Source organism: Triticum urartu, chromosome 7A (genome assembly GCF_056163025.1).
Source record: "Triticum urartu cultivar PI428250 chromosome 7A, HENAU_Tu73, whole genome shotgun sequence".
Taxonomy (NCBI): domain Eukaryota; kingdom Viridiplantae; phylum Streptophyta; class Magnoliopsida; order Poales; family Poaceae; genus Triticum; species Triticum urartu.
In genome coordinates this window covers 456418355-456443465 of record NC_141879.1, presented here as the reverse complement: position 1 = coordinate 456443465, position 25111 = coordinate 456418355, and the positions used below count along the sequence as shown (strand labels likewise).

Sequence of the window (25111 nt, the reverse complement as noted above, 5' to 3'; positions counted from 1 at the left end):
TATTGCTCCAAATCCTCTGTGCTATGAAAATCTCTTGAAAATGCAGTCACTAACCTTCCATACATCTCCGTTGGAGCTAACACTGCACCATAAGACCGTTATCCAGCATATGGCTCAAAGTATTAAGTAAAAGAGTGCATTAAGCAAGGTGACATAATGTCAATAGTCTATTGTCTTTACTTTCAGCTAATCTGAGAACTACACACTATCTTTTTATCCTTAATGACGACAACACAATAAAAGCCTTTTCCACTTTCTGTCATTGCAATATATTACTTGCAGCATTGAACCTAACTAACATAGACAACTCCCTCTTGGAGCTTGTTCATCTAAAATTGGCCAGTGCAAGACTAATAAATTGGAGAGCATATACGAATATAAATCATGCAACAAAGAACTCAAAAGAATCCCCCAAAAATCATACATAGATCTGATCATAAGGTGACAATTTATCACACCACAAACAACACACCGGTAATTACATCAGATGGATCACAATCATATAGGGCAGTTCATGTGATCTTTATATTGAGTAACAAGGCACATAAGATGTCATTTAGCTATTGTTATGGATCCATAGTCCAAGGAAGACTACTCACACATGGTCATGGTGGTAGCAATGTCGATGAAGAAGGCTCCCGCGATGAATTCCCACTTTAGAAGAGTATATAGAGAGAGAGATTGAGAGGTGGTTGAGCGGAGCTCCCTAGGCCCCACACGCTCCTAGCTCAAGGCTAACATCCTAGCCGTGTGGGCCCACTGCATGGCAGCTCTGAGGCTCTCCTTCGGGGCCTCAGGTGCTGGCTGACTTCACCCTCCTCCAAAACAATGCGATGTATTTTAATTTTTTTGGCCTTTGCAACAATTTTTTCTTAAAGGTCTAAAAAAACAAGTGGCACCGTGGACTGGATTAATAGCTTAGTCTACAAAATAATAAACATTGGTGCCAAAACTATGCAATTATGAAATGAAAATCGCAAGAAACAAGTAAAAATACTAGATACGTTTGAGAAGTATTAGTCGACAAAGATTGGATTAGTCCCTTTGATTCAGAGAGATATCCTTTGGCCCCCTCGAGTGATCATATTTTAAAAGCATGGATATGCAACTTGAGTTAACGATAAAATGGTTTGAGAATTTGCCTCACGGTTTCTAGAAAAGAGGTCAAGCTACTAACAAGGGTGACAAGTACTTGCCTTGTGCTGGACAATATGTATCACGAGAGAAAAGGAATGGTGCATATGACACAATGTTAAGGTTATTCAACATGACTTTGCAATTTGCACACACACATGGGACCAGTCACATTCTGTAGAAGCCGCTACCAGTTATCGACTTGAGTCGTGTCCATGTGTGCGCGAACCTGTAGGGTCACATGTTTAAGGGGTAGGAGCTCATTCGGATCAGATCCGAATGGAAAATAGGGTGTGAAGTCCTAACGAGCCTCACTTGTTGAGCCCTTCTCCGAAGTCTATTTAAGTGGAGGGGCCAGACCCTCGAAAGGGTTCAACCAGTCTCATGACATAGCCGTCGTCACCCCCACACTCATGTAGTCATGTTTTGCGATTGGATCTAGCTATTCGCCGCTCAACGTCCCTCCCTGCGCACGAAGAAACCTTCGAGCCGCCGTACCTTCGATGGTTGGACGGAGCGTTGGAGGGAACCACGACAAACTATTCGAGGGGTCCGCGGGGAAGAGATAGGAACGCGCATCACCAACTCTATGTCCACTGTCATGACTGCACATCTAGTGGTAAAAAACTGATCCCATGAATTGTGATATAGATCTACAACATGTTCCAGGTTCAAATGATAGGTTTTGTTTTTGTTTTGCGCCATCTTAGCGAACCGCTTGCCCCAACAGTTTTGTAATGTGAATGAGGTGCATATGTACACGAAATTGCAGTATGACATATGCCACGTGTACCTAATAGTCGAGATCCAGGTGATAGAGCACCAAATAGGATAAGAACTGGCAAACCTTTTACTAAATGAGGGTAAAAATGACACGGTTCTCGCTAGACGGGGTAATCCAATGGAAAACTATTAAATGGGGTAGTCTGCGACAAAATTGTTAAAATAAAACGTCAAAACGGAAGTTCACTCTTTAAAAATATAATTCATTGTAGTGTGTATGATTTATTTTTTATGTTTCAGAGTCTGTCCTGCTTTAAATCTTTTTCTTCCTTCATCACTGTGTAAATTAATAAAAATGATACGTCAGGTACGAGCACATGACATCAAACGTTTTCAATGACAATTCTAGTGATGCAAGGATGACAATTTAGTTAACACACACTGATTTTCTGTTAAAAATAAACTAAAGCATGAAATTGTCATGTCTATCAACTGAAGTTGTCATCAATGCTTCACTAAACTTGTCACCGAAAACGCTCGTTTTGTTTATCAGATTCCTGAATTAATTGTACCAAGCTAAGCTTGTGCCCAAAATCCATTTATCCGCATCAATCAAACGATCCAAAAGCATATTATACTCCTACATCACGGTGCGATCAGACGGCTGTGTTGGATATTCGAATTATAGAGTACGAAATAAATAACGAGCAGTGGCTTAAGCCTTACAGGCACTTTATTGGCATCACTGATTGCAATTGCAGTCGTAGAACACTTTGCCTGAGGACCGGGTGACCCCGATACTGGTCGGTCAGTTAAACTCCTGGGACTTCAGCAGCATTGACACAGCCGAGCGCTCTGACCATGCTCTGCAGGTTCTCGCACGACAACCCGCCGGGCGCCACTGCCTCCTCCGCCTTGGCCTTCCACCCAGCCGCGCTCCCCCGCATCTCCTCTGCCTTCATCGCATGCCTGACGTGGCTGGCCACCTGCTCCCTCCTCACCTCCTCGTCAACCCGGAGGCCCACGCCCCACACCTCGCAGGCGTACTTGCAGTTGGTGTACTGGTCGGCGAACCCCGGCCAGCACACCATCGGCACGCCGGCCGCCACGCTCTCGCAGGTGGAGTTCCACCCGTTGTGCGTCAGGAAGCACCCCACGGCCGGGTGCCCAAGGACCCGATCCTGCTGGCACCACGTGGTCAGGCAGCACCGCCCTGCCGTCGCCGCGACGAACTCCGCCGGCAGCGAGCTCGCGCCAGCGCCGGCGCCGGGGACAAGGTTGTCCCTGATGGACCAGAGGAACGGATGGCCGCTGGCCGCGAGGCCCCACGCGAACTCGGCGAGCTGGTCGGTGGAAAGGACCGTAAGGCTGCCGAAGTTGGCGTACACGACGGAGCCCGGCTGCTGCGTGTCCAGCCACGCGAGGCACTCGGTGTCCTGCTTCCACAGGCTCAGGCCTATGGCGGAGGCATCGTCGTCGCCCCTTAGCTGGTGGTTGAGGAGGGAGCCTAGGGGGCCGACGGTGTAGATGCGCGGGTACTCGGCGCGGAGGGCGGCGAGGACGTCAGCCTCTAGGTCGTCGAAGGTGTTGATGATGAGCGCGCCGGCCTTGGTGCAGCCGTTGGCCTCCACGATGTTGAAATGGAGGCCGAAGTCGTCCGGGTCGGTGGTGCGGACGAAACTGGAGACGTCTCCAAGGCTGATCGGCGGCATGCCCGGGATCCAGTCGATGAGCGTCGTACTCAGGTGTCCGTTCGTGTAGCAGCTCTCGTCTGCAAGCTTACGTAATAATCATGGAATGAATAAATCAAGTCTAGGAGAACGGCTTGACTGTTGCTAATTAAGCTGCTCGAAATTTTTATAAATTCAGGCGAGGTTTGGAGCCAAAGAACGAATCACAGTTCTCAGAAACCATGGTTTTAAGAGTTGTAACTAGCTAACTGCAACGCAAAACACCATGGTTCATGAATATTATTCCCTCCGTTCCTAAATATTTGTCTTTTTAGAGATTTCAAACGGTTACCACATACGGATGTATATAGACATATTTTAGAGTATAGATTCACTCATTTTGCTCCGTATGTAGTCGTTTGTTGAAACCTTTAGAAAGACAAATATTTAGGAACGAAGGGAGTACAACATTTTCTAGTTCGTATTTTGGGAAAAGGAAACTGAGGTTACTTGGTTCTGGTATACAACAAAGTGTTTATATTAATTTCAAATAATGCTAAGTACTCCTAACCCGCAAATGGACACCACAAATGTCCGGACATGATCCGCAGACATAATGCGGGTGAGAGCTATCCAACACCATTCACAAATTAATTCTAATCTGTTCAGTTAAGAGAAGAGAGAGGAAAGGGGAACCATCCATGCTTGCTTTTGGTGCGGCCAGGTAAGTTAGCGACCTCGATCCAATGCGAGGGGCCCACGGAGGGATCCATCGCACCATCTCGACGCCTCACCACTAGCCGGGAACTGTCAGCCCCGCTTTGGGTGTGAGCCCTGCCGCGGCCAAGGCACTTGCCGACAGCGACAACAATAAGAAAGAGCGCTGGTCAGGTGATGTCGGGCCGAAATGGAAGGTAATTGTTTGAAGTTAAGTATAAACATTAGAATACAATCTGAATATTCAACCGAGATCCCTAAGATTATGGTTGGTTCAGATCCTTCCAGGTCCTTTTTACTTTGCTTATAAGATTTTTCTGAAGTCAAATTTAGTAATATTTGGCCTATTTATTTGAAAAATAAAGCAACATCTACAATACTAAAATTACATAATATGAAAATTAAATTCATTACGCATCTAATAGTACTGATTTCGTATTGTGAATGTTGATACTTTTTAAAAAAGGTCGGTCAAACTTTACAAAGTACTTCAGAAAAATCTTATATGTAAATAAAAAGATTGAAGGCAGTATGATGTAGGAGTGCTCCTCTACCATTTAGTGCTCATGCAGTTCCCATTACCCCCCCCCCCCCCCCCCACTTCTTCCGAAAAGGATCAGATCTATTATAAAAAATCACCAGATGTACAAAGCACCTCAAGCATAGTAAAAATTATATTGAAATCCATGGACCGCTGAATGGCCATTGCTTCCGTCAGAATGAGTCATCGATGTGTCTCTTTTGCCGCTTCCATACCGGAGCCAGGCTGACCTTGTTGGTGACAACCGAGAAGTCTTCGAGCACGTGCTTCTCATGACCAACGCCTCAGAACCGCAGTCCTCGTCATTGAATCGATCTGAAGAATCTGACACCAAATCTCGTAGTTGCGTATGCACCATGGAAAAGCCTAATCTCGTCGCCCTGGGGAGCTAGTAGAAATCTACGCCGGAGTTCCTCTAACCTGTCCCGACAGACGAATTTGAGGCGAATGGGTGCCCGAAAGACTGTCTTGAGGAAGAAGTGCAATCATCGGTCGGTGTGCCGCCCCTGCGAGGACTAAAACCCTATCTAGCTATCTATTGGCCAGAGTCGAGGCACCAGAAATTCCTTTCCTGTCACTAGAGCTGCAAGCGAAGGGGAGCGAATTCATAGGCACGCCGGCGAATATCGAGGGGAGGAAGAATTTCCTTAGTCACCTTGCAAGAGGGGAATGAAAAGCAACTTGGCTAATGTTGTTCTCTCTTTTGGTGGTGTCCATATCGCTTTCATAGTTTGTCTTCATAGAAATTTAGAATATTATATTTTATTCTGACACACTATATCAGTTTAGATTTTATTTGAGAAGTTTTAGATGTACTCTTTAGATTTTCTTTAAGAAGTACTCCGTCCGTGCAGAATTACTTGTCGCTCAAATGTACGTATCTAGCACTAAAATAGTACTTCCTCCTTTTCAAAATATAAGCCGCGTTGGACTCTGCACGGTCCTTGATGCACAACTTTGACCACTAATATATATGTATATATACTAAAATACATGGATGAAACATGTATTAATAGTATCATTGTATTTGTCTTGCAAAACAATTTTATCTTATATGTCTTTATCATAATTTTGTAGGCAAATAAGTAAAATTCATAGTCAAAGTTATGCGATAAAAATATGAAATCACGCGCCTTATATTTTGAAAAGAAGGGAGTACTATATACAACCATTTGAGTGACACGTAAGAGCATCTCCAGCCGCGTCCCCAACAGACCCTCCCAGGCGATTTTTTAGAGTCGACGCCCAAAAATCGGTCCAGTCGCGCCCCAAGAGCCTATTTTTCGCCGGTTTCGGCCGAAACTGGCACCGACGGACCCAGGCCGAACTCGGCGCACTGGGGGACACCCTGGGGCTGAAGAAAATATGCCCTAGAGGCAATAATAAAGTTGTTATTTATATTTTCTTATATCATAATAAATGTTTATTATTAATGCTATGATTGTATTAACCGGAAACTTAGTACATGTGTGAATACATAGACAAAACATAATGTCCCTGGTATGCCTCTACTTAACTAGCTCGTTAATCAAAGATGGTTACGTTTTCTGATCATAGACATGTGTTGTCATTTGATGAACGGGATCACATCATTAGAGAATGATGTGATGGACAAGACCCATCCATTAGCCTAGCATTATGATTGTTTAATTTTATTGCTATTGCTTTCTTCATGACTTATGCATATTCCTTTGACTATGAGATCGTGCAACTCTCGAATACTGGAGGAACACCTTGTGTGCTATCAAACGTCACAATGTAACTGGTTGATTATAAAGATGCTCTACAGATGTCTTCGAAGGTGTTTGTTGAGTTGGCATAGATCAAGATTATGATTTGTCACTCCGTGTATCGGAGAGGTATCTCTGGGTCCTCTCGGTAATGCACATCACTGTAAGCCTTGCAAGCAATGTGACTAATGAGATGGGATCCATGTATGAGAACAAAGTGTGTACTTTGGTAGACTTGCCCGATGACCGACAAGCCATAGAGAATAAATGAATCTTCAAGAAAAAGACTGACGCTGATGGTAATGTTACTGTCTACCAAGCTCGACTTGTTGCGAAAGATTTTCCACAAGTTCAAGGAGTTGACTATGATGATACCTTCTCACCCGTAGCGATGCTCAAGTCCGTCCGAATCATCTTAGCAATTACCGCATTTTATGATTATGAAATTTGGCAAATGGATGTCAAAACTGCATTCCTTAGTGGATATCTTAAAGAAGAGTTGTATATGATGCAACCAGAAGGTTTCGTCGATCCTAAAGGTGCTAACAAAGTGTGCAAGCTCCAGGGATCCATTTATGGACTGATGCAAGCCTCTCAGAGTTAGAATATATGCTTTGATAGTGTGATCAAAGCATATGGTTTTATACAGACTTTTGAAGAAGTCTGTATTTGCAAGAAAGTGAGTGGGAGCTCTGTAGCATTTCTAGTATTATATGTGGATGACATATTGTTGATTGGAAATAATACATAATTTCTGGATAGCATAAAAGGATACTCGAATAAGAATTTTTCAATGAAAGACCTCGGTGAAGCTGCTTATATATTGGGCATCAAGATCTATAGAGATAGATCAAGACGCTTAATTGGACTTTCACAAAGCAAATACCTTGATAAAGTTTTGAAGAAGTTCAAAATGGATAAGTTAAAGAAAGGGTTCTTGCCTGTGTTACAAGGTGTGAAATTGAGTTAGACTCAATGCCCGACCACTACCGAAGATAGAGAGAAAATGAAGGTCATTCCCTATGCCTAAGCCATAGGTTCTATAATGTATGCAATGTTGTGTACCAGACCTGATGTCTGCCTTGCTATAAGTTTAGAAGGAAGGTACCAAAGTAATCCAGGAGTGGATCACTGGACATCGGTCAAGAACATCCTGAAATAACTGAAAAGGACTAAGGATATATTTCTCATTTATGGAGGCGACACCGAGCTTGTCGTAAATGGTTACGTCGATGCAAGCTTTGACACTGATCTGGATGACTCTAAGTCACAAACCGGATACGTATTTATATTGAATGGTGGAGCTGTAAGTTGGTGCAGTTTCAAGCAGAGCGTCGTGGCGGGATCTATGTGTGAAGCGGAGTACATAGCTACTTCGGAAGCAGCAAATGAAGGAGTCCGGATGAAGGAGTTCATATCCGTTCTAGGTGTAATACCTAGTGCATCGCGTCCAATAAAAATCTTTTGTGACAATACTGGAGCTATTGCCTTGGCGAAGGAATCCAAATTTCACAAGAGAACCAAACACATCAAGAGACGCTTCAATTCCATCCGCGATCAAGTCAAGGAGGGAGACATAGAGATTTGCAAGATACATACGGTTCTGAATGTTGCAGGCCCTTGACTAAGCCTCTTCCACGAGCAACACATGATCAGCACCAAGACTCCATGGGTGTTAGAATCATTACTATGTAATCTAGATTATTGACTCTAGTGCAAGTGGGAGAGTGAAGGAAATATGCCCTAGAGCTAATAATAAAGTTGGTATTTATATTTCCTTATATCATGATAAATGTTTATTATTCATGCTAGAATTGTATTAACCGGGAACTTAGTACATGTGTGAATACATAGACAAAATAGAGTGTCCCTAGTATGCCTCTACTTGACTAGCTTGTTAATCAAAGATGGTTAAGTTTCCTGACCATAGACATGTGTTGTCATTTGATGAACAGGATCGCATCATTAGAGAATGATGTGATGGACAAGACCCATCCATTAGCTTAGCATTACGATCGTTTAGTTTTATTGCTATTGCTTCCTTCATGACTATACATATTCCTCTGACTATGAGATTGTGCAACTCCCGAATACCGGAGGAACACCTTGTGTGCTATCAAACGTCACAACGTAATTGGGTGATTATAAAGATTCTCTATAGGTGTCTCCAAAGGTGTTTGTTGAGATGGCATAGATCAAGATTAGGATTTGTCACTCTGTGTATCGGAGAGGTATCTCTAGGCCCTCTCGGTAATGCACATCACTATAAGCCTTGCAAGCAATGTGACTAATGAGTTAGTTACGGGATGATGCATTACGAAATGAGTAAAGAGACTTGCCAGTAACGAGATTGAACTAGGTATGAGAATACCGACGATCGAATCTCGGAAAGTAACATACTTATGACAAAGGGAATAACGTATGTTGTTATGCGGTTTGACCGATAAAGATCTTCATAGAATATGTAGGAGCCAATACGAGCATCCAGGTTCCGCTATTGGTTATTGACCAGAGATGTGTCTCAGTCATGTCTACATAGTTCTCGAACCGGTAGGGTCCGCACGCTTAACGTTCGATGATGATTTGTATTATGAGTTATGTGTTTTGGTGACCGAAGTTTGTTCGGAGTCCCGGATGAGATCACGGACATGATGAGGACTCTCAAAATTGTCAAGAGGTAAAGATTCATATATTGGAAAATAGTATTCGGACATCGGAATGATTCCGAGTGATTCGGGTATTTTTCCGGAGTACCGAGGGGTTACCGGAGCCCCCGGGAAAGTGTTAGGCCTACATGGACGTAAAGGGAGAGAAAGGAAAGCCTGCGGGGGTGGCGCGCGCCCCCTCCTAGGGAGTCCGAATAGGACAAGGAGGAGGGGCGCGGCCCCCTTCCCTTTCCCCTTCCCTCTCCTTCCTATTCCCTCCGGTGGAGAAAGGAAAAGGGGAAGGGTGTGAATCCTACTTGGACTAGGAGTCCAAGTAGGACTCCCCCTTGCTCGCCCTTCCTGGCCGCCTGCCTCCTCCTCCCCCCTTTATATACGAGGGCGGGGGGCACCCCAAAGGCACACCAAGAATTCTCTTAGCTGTGTGCGGTGCCCCCTCCACAGTTTACTCCTTCGGTCATAGTGTCGTAGTGCTTAGGCGAAGCCCTACGCGGATCACATTACCATCATCGTCACCATGCCGTCGTGCTGACGGAACTCTCCCTCGACCCTCTACTGGATCAAGAGTTCGAGGGACGTCATTGAGCTGAACGTGTGCTGAACACGGAGGTGCCGTACGTTCGGTACTTAGATCAATTGGTGAGGGTGTCCTGGACTAGGGGGTACTCACCACGTCGTCTCCCGACCAGGTGGGTCGGGCCGAGGACCCCATGACGTTTCACTAATGGGCCAATTTAGGCAGCCCATGCCGCATACAATAAAGACTCCACAAGACTTGGCGCTCAAGTCAAGGGCTCTCCTAAAGCCTAGGCCTAGGATGCATATAAAAGCCGAGGCCAGGCTAGTCAATAGATAATCTCATATTCATTACTACAATCTCGTGGTAGATACCTGTAGTATGTACTATCCTCATATCAATACAATCAAAAGCAAGACGTAGGGTATTATCTTTTCAAGGGAGCCCGAACCTGGGTAAAATCCTGTGTCCATGTTACCATCGCTCCAAGACGTCTAACTTAAGACCCCTACTATGAGGTACGCCGGATATAGAACCGGCATTGGTGCTTTCATTGAGAGCCTGCTGGACGATCGTCGCGGATTGATGGGACAATCAGATGATATTCTTCTAGTTAGATCTATTTTATGTATATCATCTCTTTTTGCAAATTGTTGCTGCCGAATTGGGCTACTTTGTTCGCGGTCAAACCAAGATCAGGAAAATTTTAACGACGATGGTCGTACCCGTCGCCTGACAGTGTGTTAGATCGGGACACCGCTGCGGTTATAGAAAGCAATATTAATCACAAAGATTGCTACCCCGCGCGCCATGGAAACTCCCGAAGAAACGTGTGCATGCAGCAGCACCTTGGGGTTGCAGATACACTGCTTGGGTCAGTGCAAAAACAGGGGCGATCCATGGGCCGATCACATCTCGCCTCGGTCGGGCATATCAAGGAAGATTCCTTTCTTTTTGTTTTTTATTCCGGCCCTTAGTTCGGCTGCCGGTCCTCCTCTACCTTTTGTTAAAAAGTGCATGGACCTGGGGCATTGCTAACCTGGTTGGCTACTAGTTTTACAGTGCGGTACCCTAGATTTGATTGGTAGATTCTGGTAATTTGAGTACTACTACTTCAACGTATAAGATCAAAACCAATGTAGTCTAGGTACTAGTTGATACTAGTTTTGTCCAGATCACTTTTGTTTTCTCACCTCGGTTTGCTACGGTCATCGTAGTCGAGCGTGTTTATTTCTTCCTAACTATTTGGTCAACACGTAAAATTATTACATGCAGAATATATTTTTTGTCTGTTTGTACTGCATTATTTTCTACAGAGATATTTAATGGCGCATGTACAAACACTTTCTGTCTGCGTCAATCGGGCAGGCCGACCTACGTATCAGAACCTTCGTCAGACCAACCTTCACGTTCAGATCAGCCGTTCTGCATATTGGTCAGCTCGATGCAGTCTTGTGATACTCCGACAGGGGCAGCGGCCATCCAGGAAGTCCTTTCTATTTCTTTGTGCTCTTTCCTTTCTTTAATTCGGCACAATTGGTTGCTATCGTCCACTGGTAGTGGTTTTCTCTACCGTGTGTATAGGCCAAAGTACTAATGCAAAAATGCCAGTTTTTGCAATACGGTTTTTGAGGTCTAATTAACAAACAATGCAAACTAGCTTTGCACTAGCGCTTCATCATCACATGGATGTGGATTTTTTGTCCGCAGTCTGGCGAACGCCATATCTGCAACCGGATCTACCCTATAAAAATACGTCGTCACTCCTCCGTCTTCATTAACCTAGACGCCAGACTATTTTTCTTTTATCTACTTTACATAAACTTAATTGTGCAAATAATCATTTTTTCTTTCAACTATTACTATTGTTGTAATTTCTTGCTTGCACTATTTTATGTGTGTAGATAATCAACTTCGACTGCGTCACGCGGTCAACTCTGTGGGCCGACGTCGTTGTCCTGCCTGCATCGATCAAGTTGTGGCGTCGCCTCAGTGCGTGTCCCTGTGTTAACGATTTCGGCTGCGTCACGCGTTCACCTCGGCGTGCTGACGTCATCATCACGCCTCAGTCGGACTGAGGATTTCGGCTGGTCACATCGACCGTGCTATGTCACCACTTTGGAATGCCGAACTCCGTGCTCGGCCATCTCAGGACCGGCTCGGGGGCTGGGACCTCGTCCCGCCGCAATCTCGGCCTGCGTCATCGACATCAAGCACATTAACCAGCTAAGTCGCTTTCATGCTCAAAAGCTTTCAGTTTTAAATTTTGTTCGGTTCGACCAAGCATTATACTTTTTCTTTGGCAAAGAGTTGTTTGTGAAAAATTTCCTTGTCAAAACTTTGTTTGTGACACACAAATTCAAATACTCCGTTTACTTGGGGGCTTCCTTTATGAAGCCTTTCCTCTTGCATATGATTATACTTGTACGACATCATTTCTTGTTCGTGTATTACGCCACAATATTCACCATGTTGACCTAAGTGTTCCGCAAGCTAGGTTGCCTTGCTCCTGTGTTTACCCCCATGTTCCCGACTGTTCGGCTAGGGAGTAAAGGGAGCACCTCTGCGATTGTCACGATCGGGTCATCCGAGCTCGGACCTCAGACTGGATGAAGCCAAAAGCTAGCACTCTTATTGTATTCAATCATGGTCGGCACACAACAGAACTCATGAGTACAAAAAATCTATTGCACAAGTCTCATAGTAACAATGAGCAACTGAAGAAAGGTACCGGTGGGGGTACTATTTTCTTCAAAGATACTTCTTATACTTCATCAGTAATATAGCATAAGTTCCTTGAGCGTGATTTGTCTGTTACAGCCTTATGTCCTGATTGTCTGGTTATCGGAAACACCGTCGATATTCTCGATAGATGGAGTATATAACACTTTTAGGCCCTTGACCAAAGAGGGAGAAGCCGACGGTCGGTTAAGACGCGTTCAAAGTTCGGATGAACACATATATGATATACGTACTTCGGTACATACAATCATTATACATAAAATTATTTTACCAAATCACTTGGGGGCTCTTAAATTTATGTGAGCTGTTTTATAATAAGTATTATTCTTCTTAGTCGTTGCAAAATCTTTTTTATCACTCCTTTTTTCGACGCGAGTGTGTGTGGTCAATAGCCGAGGAGCCTAATTTCTCTCTCAAAGCCGCTAAAGTTTAGTTTGCTAAACTGGCCTAACGAGAAGTACTCCGCCTTCGGGATAGAAGGTTGAAGCCGTAGGCTGACTCGCTTGAATTTTTGAGATAGGATGTGTCATGTTAAAGCACGACAGAAGCATATTTTTTTAAGACCAATTTTCGTATTGGTACCGAACACTTGATCTAGTTCGGACGTCAAGTTTTTACTGATGTTTTTGGTTTTCCAAGTCTATGGCACTTTTAAACTATTTGTGTGTTTCTAGCATAAGTCTCGCAGTGCAACGCCGGGCACCTTTAGAGATTCGGCAAAAACATTCTCGGATATTGCTCTATATGCATCGGTTTCGAATTGTGTCTTTGGTCAATAGTTGGGTTGCCCGGCTCCTGTGCTTGCCTCCCATGTTCCGCTTTGTTCGGCTAGGTGTGCAAAGGGAGAACCACTGCGATTGTGCTTTCAGCTCGAATGGTTAAGCACCTTAGTGGAGAAAGCCGGAAACTGACTGTCACAATGGGCGTAAACTGGTCAGCGATCCGATGACGATGTCAAATTATAGATCGATACCGATTACCCCATGTTAGACGATGGGCCTTTCATAACATTGGCTGAAGTGTTAATGGCTAGACTTCAGTAGGTGCCGAACACTAACCGGGGGCTCGTAGCCAGCTTCCCCAGTTTAAAGCTCCTATGACTAAGTCTAAGTGAAAGTTATAAATCCCGCATATTTGATTGCCTTGTTTCTGCTAACACAACCGCCTTCGGGCACCGAGACGTCGGCTAAGGGTTGTTTTGTTATTGCAGAAACACCCTGAGTAGCATCTACAAGGGGGTGGAAGCTGTCAATGGGCCACTTTCAACAAATAAACGGTCGCAACAGAGTCAAAATAAACATATCATCGGCGCTCGTATTTCATATACGAGGGCTGTGTCGGTGTCAAAACCGGCGGATCTCGGGTAGGGGGTCCCGAACTGTGCGTCTAGGCCGGATGGTAACAGGAGGCAGGGGACACGATGTTTTACCCAGGTTCGGGCCCTCTTGATGGAGGTAAAACCCTACGTCCTGCTTGATTAATATGAATGATATGAGTAGTACAAGAGTAGATCTACCACGAGATCAGAGAGGCTAAACCCTAGAAGCTGGCCTATGGTATGATTGTATGTTATGATTGTTGTCCTACGGACTAAAACCCTCCGGTTTATATAGACACCAGAGAGGGTTAGGATTACACAAGGTCGGTTACAAAGGAGGAGATATCCATATCCGTATCGCCTAGCTTGCCTTCCACGCCAAGTAGAGTCCCATCCGGACACGAGACGAAGTCTTCAACCTTGTATCTTTATAATCTAACAGTCCGGCCATTGGAGGTAGTCCGGCTGTCCGGAGACCCCCTAATCCAGGACTCCCTCTGTAGCCCCTGAACCAGGCTTCAATGACGATGAGTCCGGCGCGCAGTATTGTCTTCGGCATTGCAAGGCGGGTTCCTTCTCCGAATACATCACAGAAGAATTTGAATACGAGGATAGTGTCCGACCCTGCAAAATAAATTCCACATTCCACCGTAGAGAGAATAATATTTTTGCAGATCTAATCTGCTGGCTTGTTTTGGCAGCGTGACGTTGCGTCATGGCCTGGTGATTATTCGAACCGTTTCTTTTAACCAGCCCCACACATAACGCGAGGCAGTTTTTCGACACGTCTTATCAAAGCAGAGATCGTGTCCCCTTATTACGGGATTCTCATCAATACGGGCGTGGGTAACCCAACCGTGCCATCAATTGCGGCGCTTGGGGGATAAGCGAGTTTTACCAGGCAAGTGGGGATGCTTAGTTTCGTCCGACCATATAAAGGGATAAGGATTCACCTTTCTATCCATGCCTTCTTCCTCCTTTGCTCATCCATTCTCGCACACTCGAGCTCTAGTGCCCAAGTCCGCACTTTCCACCTCGACCTTCTCCAGTCATGTCTGGAGCAGGAGGCAAGTGGATGGTCTCCTCCGTCACGGAGGGAGACATCAAGAAACTGAGGAGAGCTGGATACCTGCCCGACGACATCGCGCACCGGCTCCCAGATGAGGGGCAGCTCATCCCCACCCCTAGGCCCCATGAGAGGGTGGTATTCCTCACCCATTTCCTCCGCGGACTGGGATTCCCTCTCCATCCCTTCATCCGGGGGCTCATGTTTTATTACGACCTGGATTTCCACGATCTGGCCCCGAACTTCATCCTCAACATCTCGGCGTTTATCGTCGTGTGCGAGGCCTTCCTCCGCATCAAGCCCCACTTCGGCCTATGACTGAAGACCTTCAATGTCAAGCTGAAGGTAGTGGGCGGCCGCTAGGCGGAGTGCGGAGGCGCCATGGTGGGCAAGATGCCCAACATAACATGGCTCGAGGGCTCCTTTGTGGAAACCATAAAGGGGTGGCAATCGGGGTGGTTCTATATCACCGAGCCGCGCGACCCCGCATGGGTAGCGGCCCCCGAGTTCCGATCTGGCATCCCCATGCGGCTCACCTCCTGGAAAGAGAAGGGCCTGTCCTGGGGTAGTTTGAAAGAGCTAAACGGACTCCAAACATGTATTCAAAACATGGTGGACAAGAAGCTCAAGCTTGTCAACATAGTCCAGGTTATGCTCATCCGCCGGATACTCCCGTGCCAACAATGGGAGTTCACCTTGTGGGAGTTCAATCCGGCGCAGCACCGGACTCTGAACAGGCTCTTCGACACGACTCATGAAGACGCCTGGAGGGTGCTGTTCAAAAGTGCCAAGGTCTCTCCCCCTATTACTGAGGATCACGGATTCAGCGTGAAGCGCCAAGCCAGTGCGGTAAGCTGCTTTACCTTTCACAGGATACTTTTTTATATAGATTGACTCTATGCGGGATCTAAACTCCCATACCTTTGACAAGACTGGCAAAAGATGGCCGGACAGATCGACTGTCCGGCTCCTTTGCCCGAAGGCCCCGTAGACGCTCTTCTGGCGAAGATGCTAACTCCGGCCCCTTATAAGGTGCCAGAGAAGACCAAGAAGGCCAAGGGAACCCGAAAGAGTTCCCGACGCCCGGTGTTGCCGGACTCACCGTCCGATGACTCTGCGGCGCACTCTTCCCCCGAAGACGAGGAAGAAGAAGAAGAAGATGGCCCCCCACCGACTGGGGGAGACAAGAAAAGGAAGGCCGCCCCAACCGGGGAGGCCGGAGGGTCCAAGAAGGGAAGGACTCTCCTTCTGGACAGTTCCACCGCCGCCGATGAAGGCGAAGGCGAGTGGTTGCCTAGGGTCAAGGCCCCGGGGAGATCGTAAGTATTCGGATACCAAAGTAACTCCTAGGATTCCTTTGTCGCACTGCTTTCCCTAACGCGGAACGCAATTATGCAGGCCGCCACGAGCCAGTATCGATGTATCATCGGACGGCTCCTTGGGCTTGTCGGACATGGATAGCGATCCAGTCCCGACCACCACCTCCCCTCATCCTGCCGACGACGCCGAGGTGTTGTCTCAAGAGGCACCGAATCAAGGGGAGACAGTCCTGGAGGCGCCTCAAGGCGACCTTCCGGACTCCGGGAGCCGCGGGGACGGGGGCCCCGAGAGCTCCGAGTTCGGCCCTCAGCCGAACACCGTGCCGGACCCTCCAGCGGTTCCGGACTCGGGCAGGCGGCCTCCTTCTAAGAGGGGCAAAACGCCTGTGCCGGTGACCTCTGTCCATCCAGAGGCACCGGACAATCTGCTGGAAGCGCTTCACAGTGCTTCCATCGACGAGGAGCACCGCACTATCATGAGTGCGGTGATCCAGAAGGTTCAGTCCGCCAAGAGCGGATTGACTGAAGCCTGTGCCAGCCTTCTAACAGGCTTTGAGTTAAGTGTTTTTAAAATGTAGTAGAAATATTACCGCATAGACAGTAGCCCCTGATGCTTTGTTCGGTGTTCACAAAGAAAAGCCGAACAGAGGATCAAATAATATCGCAGGAGTCTAATATAAGTATGTCAATATGCATAAGCAGGCTTCGCTACTGGCATCCGTCGCACTAATTGCGAAGGTCGCCGTACTGAAGCAGGACCTCGAGGGGTCCAAGAAAGAGCTCGGCCTTGCCAAGAGGCAGCTCGAGGAGAACAAGGGTAAGTAATACCCAGTCTATAGATAGGTATATATAAAAAGGACGCGATTGCAAAATGACAGGATCATTGTATGTTTGTCAGGGGCCACGACCGAGGTGGCGACCCTGAAGCAAGCGCTAACCGAGGCCGAAGATAAAGCGGCCAAGGAGCGCACCGAGCGAGAGAAGCACGAGGCTCGGGTGGGCGAGGTGCAGCAAGAGCTCTAGGCTCTCATGGCGAAGCACGAGGCGTTGGAGCTTGACTCAAAGACGCGGGAGTCTAAGCTTGCCGCGGCCCTCGAGAGTGTAAAAAACGCCAAAGCCGAAGTCCAAAAGGCCCTCCAAGAGATCGACGCGATGAAGAAGATAGTGGCGGGTAAGGCTTTCTATATGCAAAGCAAGCATGTAAAAGTAAATTACCGATTACTTACCCGGATCCGGAGCTCTTCAGGAGCATTCGCAGATTTGCCCCGCAGTGTGTCCGATGCCGCACAATTTTACCAGGCTGAGGACAAAAGCTCGACGGAGAAGCTGTTCTGGTCTCAGTATGCCGAGGCCGAACATCCGGTGCCAATGAGCGACCAGCTGAAGCAGATGGTCGAGCTACATAAGGCGGCCGATCAGGCCATGAAGAGCTTTATAGTCCGGTTGTGGCCTGGCGACGCCCTTCCGAACAGCTTCTTCGGCCTGGTGAGGCGGCTCGTGGATGCCTGCCCGCGGCTGGAGGTCGTCAAGCGATCTGTCTGCATTGAAGGTGCACGCCGGGCTTTCGCCCGTGTGAAATTGCAGTGGGTCAAGCTAGACGCCATGAAGCTGATTAAGGAGGGGCCGCCAGAGGGCAAGGAGCACCGCCACCCCGAGATGTACTACGAGGGTGTTCTGCCGGGCACCCGTCTCATCGCGGACGAGTGTTCAAAAGATGTAATATTTGAATGAAACTTGCTCGTTTTATCCTGTATGTATGAAAACTTGTTTCATATGCGCTATGCAACGCTTGTTGGAATTTAAAATATTACCTTCTGTTTGGCTGTTTATCCAATCTAAGAGATGGCTAGTCCTCGACTTCTGCCCCCATGCCACGAGTGCTGGGGTGTTCGGGATAAACCTGAGCACTCTTGTTCCCATGTTTGGGTCCTTCGAGAGAGGTGCTCAGCACAACGAACAAGGCAACCAGACTAATAATGCTTTATCACTCTCACTTAGCCATAGAATTCTATAATTTTAAATTTTGGCAAAGCCCCTGGTATTCGGAAGGCCGAATTCGGGGCGCGATACACGCCTGTAAGCCGGACAGGGACGGCCCCTCGCCCTAAGCGGCATAAGTCTTTAGGGACTCGAAAAACCTCGCCGAACAGCGACCAGTCTCTCACCTTATCATGACAGTCAGTTTTAGCTTTCTCTACTGAGGTGCTCAGCCCGGCAGAACCGGGGCACAATCGCAGTAGTTCTCCTAGCGCTACCTTAGCCGATAGAGCGGAACGTAAGGTACCAAAACATAGGAGCCGGGCAAACCCCAACATTTGACCAAAGACATGATTCGGAGCTGATGCATATAATGCTATAAGTTCGGGGTGCCGCACTTGTGAAAGTGTTCGGACTTTTCACACCGCATTGTGGGGTACGTAAGCCCCTGGTGTATTGGCCGTACCAGAGTGTATGGTTGCAAGACGTCATTAATGAACACACACACACACACACACACACACACATATATATATATATATATAACAAGAATGCAATAATAGTCGTAATGTCATGCATTGTTTATTGAAAAATTGTGTTAAAGCAGGGTGATACAGATAGTGCGATAAGCAAAGAGTAGGACTATGTCCCTTCCAAGGGCAAGCTGAGGAATGATATGAAATCGAATATTTTTGTAACATCCCAAAATTCTAAATTTTGGAATGTTATAAACACATAGATAGATTGATTGATTGTTTGATTGATTGTGTGAATTGAGTGAAATTCGAATTCTTTTTGAAAGTTAAATGAGAGGGAATAAAAGGACTTTCCCAAACTTTCATATTGGTTTTCTGATCTTCGTGAATTCAAATTCTTTTCAACACAAAACCCCGGAGAGAAGATGACATGACTTCTTCCATTTATTTAAATGACAAGGGGTGTTGAAAATATTTGAATTTCATTTGAAAATATTTCCAATTCAGAAACTTTAAGCAACTCAATGATTTTCACGAGAGAAGATAAAATGACTTCTTCAAATTATGAAATATGAGTTGGGAGTTTTAAAGAATTAAATTCAAAGTTCTTTTGAATTTATTTATTTCAAATTGGAATACATTAGACCGTCATGCATATCTTTTTCTTGCATTTTGGTCGATCCTAGAAATTTCACGCAACTCAAGGACCTCCGAAGAGAGTTGGAGATTTCGTTATTTTCATATTTGAGTTTTCTCAAATTTTGAAAAGAGGGTCATTTGATTTATTTATTTCATCTTTAATTATTTTTCCGACGTCAAAAATATAAGAGAGGGAATAATATGACTTTCCCAAAATATAGGAAAAATGAAGATTTAATAAATAGATCAAATTTTGTTTTCCGGTGTTTATTCGCATTTTATTTGGATAGGGAAAAATGCGCGTTTTTGAAAATTTTGTTTTAGGCCCGGAGAAAAGTTCATTTTGTTCGGCTTATTTTTAGGAATCGGGGAAAATTTACTTTATTAGTTTTGGAGTCCGGTAGATTTTGTTTTTCTGTATTTTTCCGAGCGCGGATCTATTTAAAAAAAAACTGCAGCGCCTTGGGCCAAAGGCCCAAGCCACCAGCCGGCCGAGGCCACGGCCATCGCTAGCGCCCCAGCCTCCCCGTGCGCAGGCGCCAGGCGCCAGGGAGCCGCCGCCTCTTTCTTTTAGGAAATTCTAGTAGGACTTTTGTCCTACTTCCGTTTATTTTTCTAGATCTTTCCTACTCCTATTCTTATTTCTTGCCCCCTACCTTAAGTTTTGTCTTCCCTCACCCATATAAATACTCAAGCACCCCCCTCTAAACACATCAAATCAAAGCCGCAACAAGCAGCAGCACGCAGCTCCACCCCGCGCCCTGCGTCACCGCCGCCCCGCGCCTAAGCTGCCTCACCACCACCGCGCCGCGCCGCACCTTGCCCACCGCCGCCGCCGCACCACCACCTCACCATCACCCCGCCTCGCCCGCCGCCTCACCCGCGCCGCCGCCCTTGTGCCCTAGCGCCGCTGCCGCCCTTGTGCCCTAGCGCCGCCGCCGCACCTTGCTCACCCGCCGCCGCGTCCCTCAACCGCGCCACCCCTCACCCGCCACCGCGTCCCTCAACCGCGCCACGCCGCCTCGCCCGCCGCCTCACCCGCGCCGCCGCCCTTGTGAATCGCCGCCGCGCCCAACGCCGCCATACACCGCCGCCGCCGCCATGCGTCACCGCACCGCCGCCGCCCTGCGTCAACGCCGCCGTCGCCGCCGTTCGCCGGAGGTACCGCGCCACGTCTCTTCTTTCCCTCGGTTCGGTTTTCTTATAAACCGTTCCGATTCTTTTCTTCTCTACCAATTTGTTTTCTCTCCGATTCTTCGCTAAACCGTTCCGGTTTTCTAGATCGGTTTTTCGTTTCGATCTCTTTTTCTCCGAAACCCTAGATCGGATTCGTTTTCTTTTCCGATTTAGTTGCCTTTGGACCGTTCGCCGGACCGTTCGTCCTAACGAACGTGATCACCGGATTCTTCTAGGTTAAAGAACGTCCGTTCGTATAACCGTTCTTCTTTTTTTTCTCGTCGGATTTATTCCGCGATCGCGATCTCAGATCCGATCTTCGTTCTAGTTTTTCTTCGTGCTCGTTTATCGGAATCAGGTGATTCAAGCGCCTGGAGTTTCATCTCGAAACCGCCGTTCCGTCTAATCAACTTGAACAAGTTTTTGCCCCAGTAAAATTTGACCTAGTTTCAACTTGCTAGAACCGAGTTGTTTTTCCGCCATTTTCCGTCGTTTGTTCGGTTCTTTCTTTCTTTGCAACCGGAGTTCTTAAGTTCAACTATCTGGTTCGTTCTCTCGTTCGAGTTTTACTTGCGCATTAGATGAGTACTTATTGTGTGGTTACTATTGTTTGCTTACGATAGATTGACCGGAGTGTGACGAGTAGATCTATCAAGAGTTTTGAGTGCGCATCATCTTCATCAACATTGCAGGCAAGTTCACACTTTGATCATACCTTTTCTACAACCCATGTTTTATTGCATTAGATCAATCCTCACACATTGCATGATTAGGATCTAATAAATTGTGGGATGGGAAGTAGATGAGGTAGTACCTATTACCTGTATTATTATGAAACCTTTGGGAGTTACTTCTACGTTTGCTTATTATGCCATGCTATGCTAGTAGACGTGGATTGGGTGAGTGATATCCATGACAGATGTGAGATTGATAATTTTAATGGTTTATCTAAGGTGGCAACCTAACACACATCTGGGTGGATTGAGGCACCTGATGTCTATCAGGACTTGCCTGTTTTTTTTGGACCGCCACCCAGGCTCAAAGGGATCATAAGATCTTTCATGCTAGAAACTTCCGTGTGCAGCCACATGCTACTATGGGCTCTGGCATAGTTGACTAAGTTGTGCGAACTCTTACGGGGTGGACTAGCAGATGTAGGGGTTGTAGGTGGTACGGTCTACCCCACATGTAAGGTGCTAGCACTTCTGAAAGACTGTGTCTCGGTCATCCGTCTTCTCAAACACCATGTAGTGCGAGAAAACAAACGGAGGCGATCGAGTCTTGTGGGGAAACGTGCGCAAACCTCTGCAGAGTAACAAACTAATCATGATTAGCTGTGTCCCCAGTTATGGACAACTTGAGTATCTAGTACTTGAATATCATTGTGAATCTCATCACGTTACTCCTAATTAATGTTGTTGGGTTTTAATTATTTTTAATTGGGATTGAGAATGCTGTCAACCATTCTCGATGTTTCACAACCACCATGATAGTTAATTAAAATTTATTCCTTTGCAGTAGGGAAAAATTGGCTTTACGCAAAAACCTTATAACCATAGAGCTTTTCCACCAGCCAAATATGCATATAGTGATAGCCATTGTTCATTATTCTCTATGGTGTGAATTTGCCAGTACATTCAATGTACTGACCCGTTTCGGGCTGCAACGTCTTATGTTGCAGGTTTCTTACGACGAGTAAGTGATACGTTAGGGTTACGGTTTCTACACTCAACTTTGCCGTTGGTGTTGATGGGAAACCACAACCTTGTTGCTTCCGCTATATGGTTTGAGGTAATAGTATTTACGTTACTTTATACATGTGATTTACCTCTGTTATAAATCCTTCGAGTACTGTGTGTGTCAGCATACTGATCCAAGGATGACACATAAGCCCAGAGACTTGATCCATTCGGGTCGGGTCGCTACAAGATGGTATCAGAGCACATGTTGACTGTAGGACGTGACCCTAGAAACTGGCAAGCCCATAGCAAAGATTTTTTCTCTACAACTTTCCCTTTCAAAAAGACCTTTTACCTCTCTTCTCTTCTGAGCTTATTCAAAAATTCCCTTTAGTGAGACCATACCCCTTTCCCCTTTTGACCATTCGAAGATTCGACGGATGAGACCACTCCAAGAAGTACAAGATATCGGACAACTGAGACCACTATGGAATGAAGGAGATTTTACCATACATTATGATAATGGAAACTACAACGGTTGAAGACCGAAGACAAGTAGAATTTGAAGGCTCCGAAGAATCCCCAGATTTGTATGACCTAGGAAGGCTACCCTTATGGAACTTGGAAGACTATGGAAGTTGTCAATACCCGAGATCAAGGTGTATTGGAGAAAGTTCAAAATATGGAGAGTTGAGAACTCAAAGTTTTGTCAAGAAAACCCTAAGGCAGGGGATATCAACTATGGAAGATAGCTCATGGCAATGACAAGGGCAGAAACACGGTTATCCGTGATGTTATCACCCGCTAATGCTATTGTCACCGTGCTGAGTTAAGGATGCATTTCTTCAGAATGGATTTGATGGAAGAAGGCTGATGGAGCACCTAATAGTAAGATGAAGTTTTAACCTTAGCCGGTGTAACACCAGGGTCTGGAGTAGTACATCAAGAAGTTTAAGGTGGAGCTACAAGAAGCCGTATTTTGACAAGGAGCATTTCGTGAAGAACCCAGGAACCAAAAGCTGAAAGTAGCCAATCTGGAGGAGCTACAACCTCGAGATACCGGAGATTTATCAGGAACGGAAGGATAGTATGACCATGGCTCATGCCAAGGATGTTGAAACCCAGAAGTTTGAAATGCATCTCCAGAATATTCAAGGATGTCATGAGAGACTTCGCGTCAACAGAGTTGATCTGGCAAAAGGACTTGAGAAAGATCAAGCACGACCGAAAGAAGCCATTGGAGGCATGAACAAGGCTTGAAGAGTTTGGAGACGTTGAAGATTTATTGACCTTTAGAAGACCAAACCCCTGTTATATACCTACGTTAGATGCGACGATTGTGAGCTATCACTTGTTTGATGTTTTTCGACAGCCACAACAAAAATCTGTCTTTTCAAAACTGTTGTTTGCATTTTGTGTATCCCTCTCTCTTGATCTCTCTTATCTCACCCCAAAACCCATGGACCCAATAGAGGATAAATGAAGATGAGCTTATATTTTCTGGACCGATGAGTCAATTGGAGACGGACCGATGGATTCAGAACATGGAGGATCATATGGAGAACAACCCTATAGTCAGAAAGGATATGGCCCAGCATGCTCTTCAATGCTTTGAAAGAGGTGCTGCTACTTGGTGGAGGATGTACCAAACCATCAATGGATGGCAAAGAGTAACCACTTGGAAAGAATTTAAGTTGACTCTGCCAAAGTCTCGGCTTGTTTCCCAGAAGTTGAAGACCTATGGAAAGGATATGAAGAAACATTGTGCATGCAAGATTTGTGGAGAAATCGGACACACCCATAAATAACACGAGGATGAATGCCCTAATTGTGAAGGAAGTCACCCAGCTGAAGAATGCCCAACTAGGCAGATCACTTGTTTCTTGTGTGAAGGGACTACCCACTACCCTGCACAGTGTCACATTTACCCCTTGGTACAACGAACCATCCAGCAGAAGAACGAAGTAATGAAAGAAGCCCTCATGGAAATTTTAAAGGAACCCGTGATGAAGGAAGATGTGGAAGACACACGTAAAGAGGACCCGAGTAAACCCTGCACTAAATCTTGCTATTCATGTGGGGAAGAAGGACACATCTCCCAGAATTGTATGAATGGGAATCTAGTAGAATTCCCGACAGAGGAAGTAGAATATGACCCACAGGAAATAGAAGCCATGATTGGAATGGAAAGGTCCAGGAAGAGAAACCGATTGGAGCCCAGGAGGAACCTGAGTCATATCATCTGTTACAGATGCAAGGAGTCAGGGCACTACCTCAGCAATTGCCCACAAAGGAAGCCAAGGACCCAAGTAGGCTATATAATCACAAGGAAACCTCGAAACTTGCCCGAAGTAATATGTTTCCGTTGTAATGGAGCAGTGCACTTTGCCAGAGGTTGTCCGAAGGAGAAGGAGACTTGTGATAAATAGTTGAGTTTGCAACAAAAGAAATGGAGTAGTAGAAGTGAGAACATTTTTATTTTATATTGAGGTATTGAGTTGAGACATGTAATGGAGAAACGAGAGATTGTAATCATTTGAGAAGGAATAAAGTAGCATCGTTGGTACTTATATGGATTTTATGAGTTGCTACTCTATGAAGGAGGATTTTGACCATTTTTGAGGATAAGAGAAATATGGTCTATGGAAGATTTGTGCATTTTAAGGGTGGTAGTACCTTGTAAGAACCTTTGACCCCCAGAAAGGATAAAGATACTCCACTGCGTGGATTTTGGACAAAATGAATACGAGTTTTGTCTCGATATGTATGATGCCCCAAGAGTATGTGGGATGAAGTTGGAGACCGACAGTGGTTTGGACCAACTGTGATCAAGGAGTCAAAAGAGAATGTTAAGTTTATTCAAAATCGACTGAAGGTAGCTCAGTCCAGGCAGAAGAGTTGTGCAGACTCAAAACTCAAGGCGATAGTCTATGATATTGGAGATAGAGCATGTCTTCATGTGTTCCCTCTGCGAGGAGTTAAACGGATTGGAGTTAAGGGACAGTTAGCCCCGAGATTTGTAGG

General features: G+C 46.0%; 1 protein-coding gene across 1 annotated transcript in view; it reads right to left on the bottom strand.

Annotated features, from left to right (window-relative positions):
- Positions 1 to 2392: 2392 nt before the first annotated feature.
- The window catches only part of LOC125525860 (UDP-glycosyltransferase 85A3), a 37236-nt gene continuing 14517 nt past the window's right edge, over positions 2393 to 25111 (bottom strand). The window contains exon 2 of the mRNA XM_048690866.2: positions 2393 to 3628. Coding sequence (XP_048546823.1) covers positions 2670 to 3628 — 959 coding nt within the window. The 3' untranslated portion in view covers positions 2393 to 2669. The remainder of the gene's footprint in view (positions 3629 to 25111) is intronic.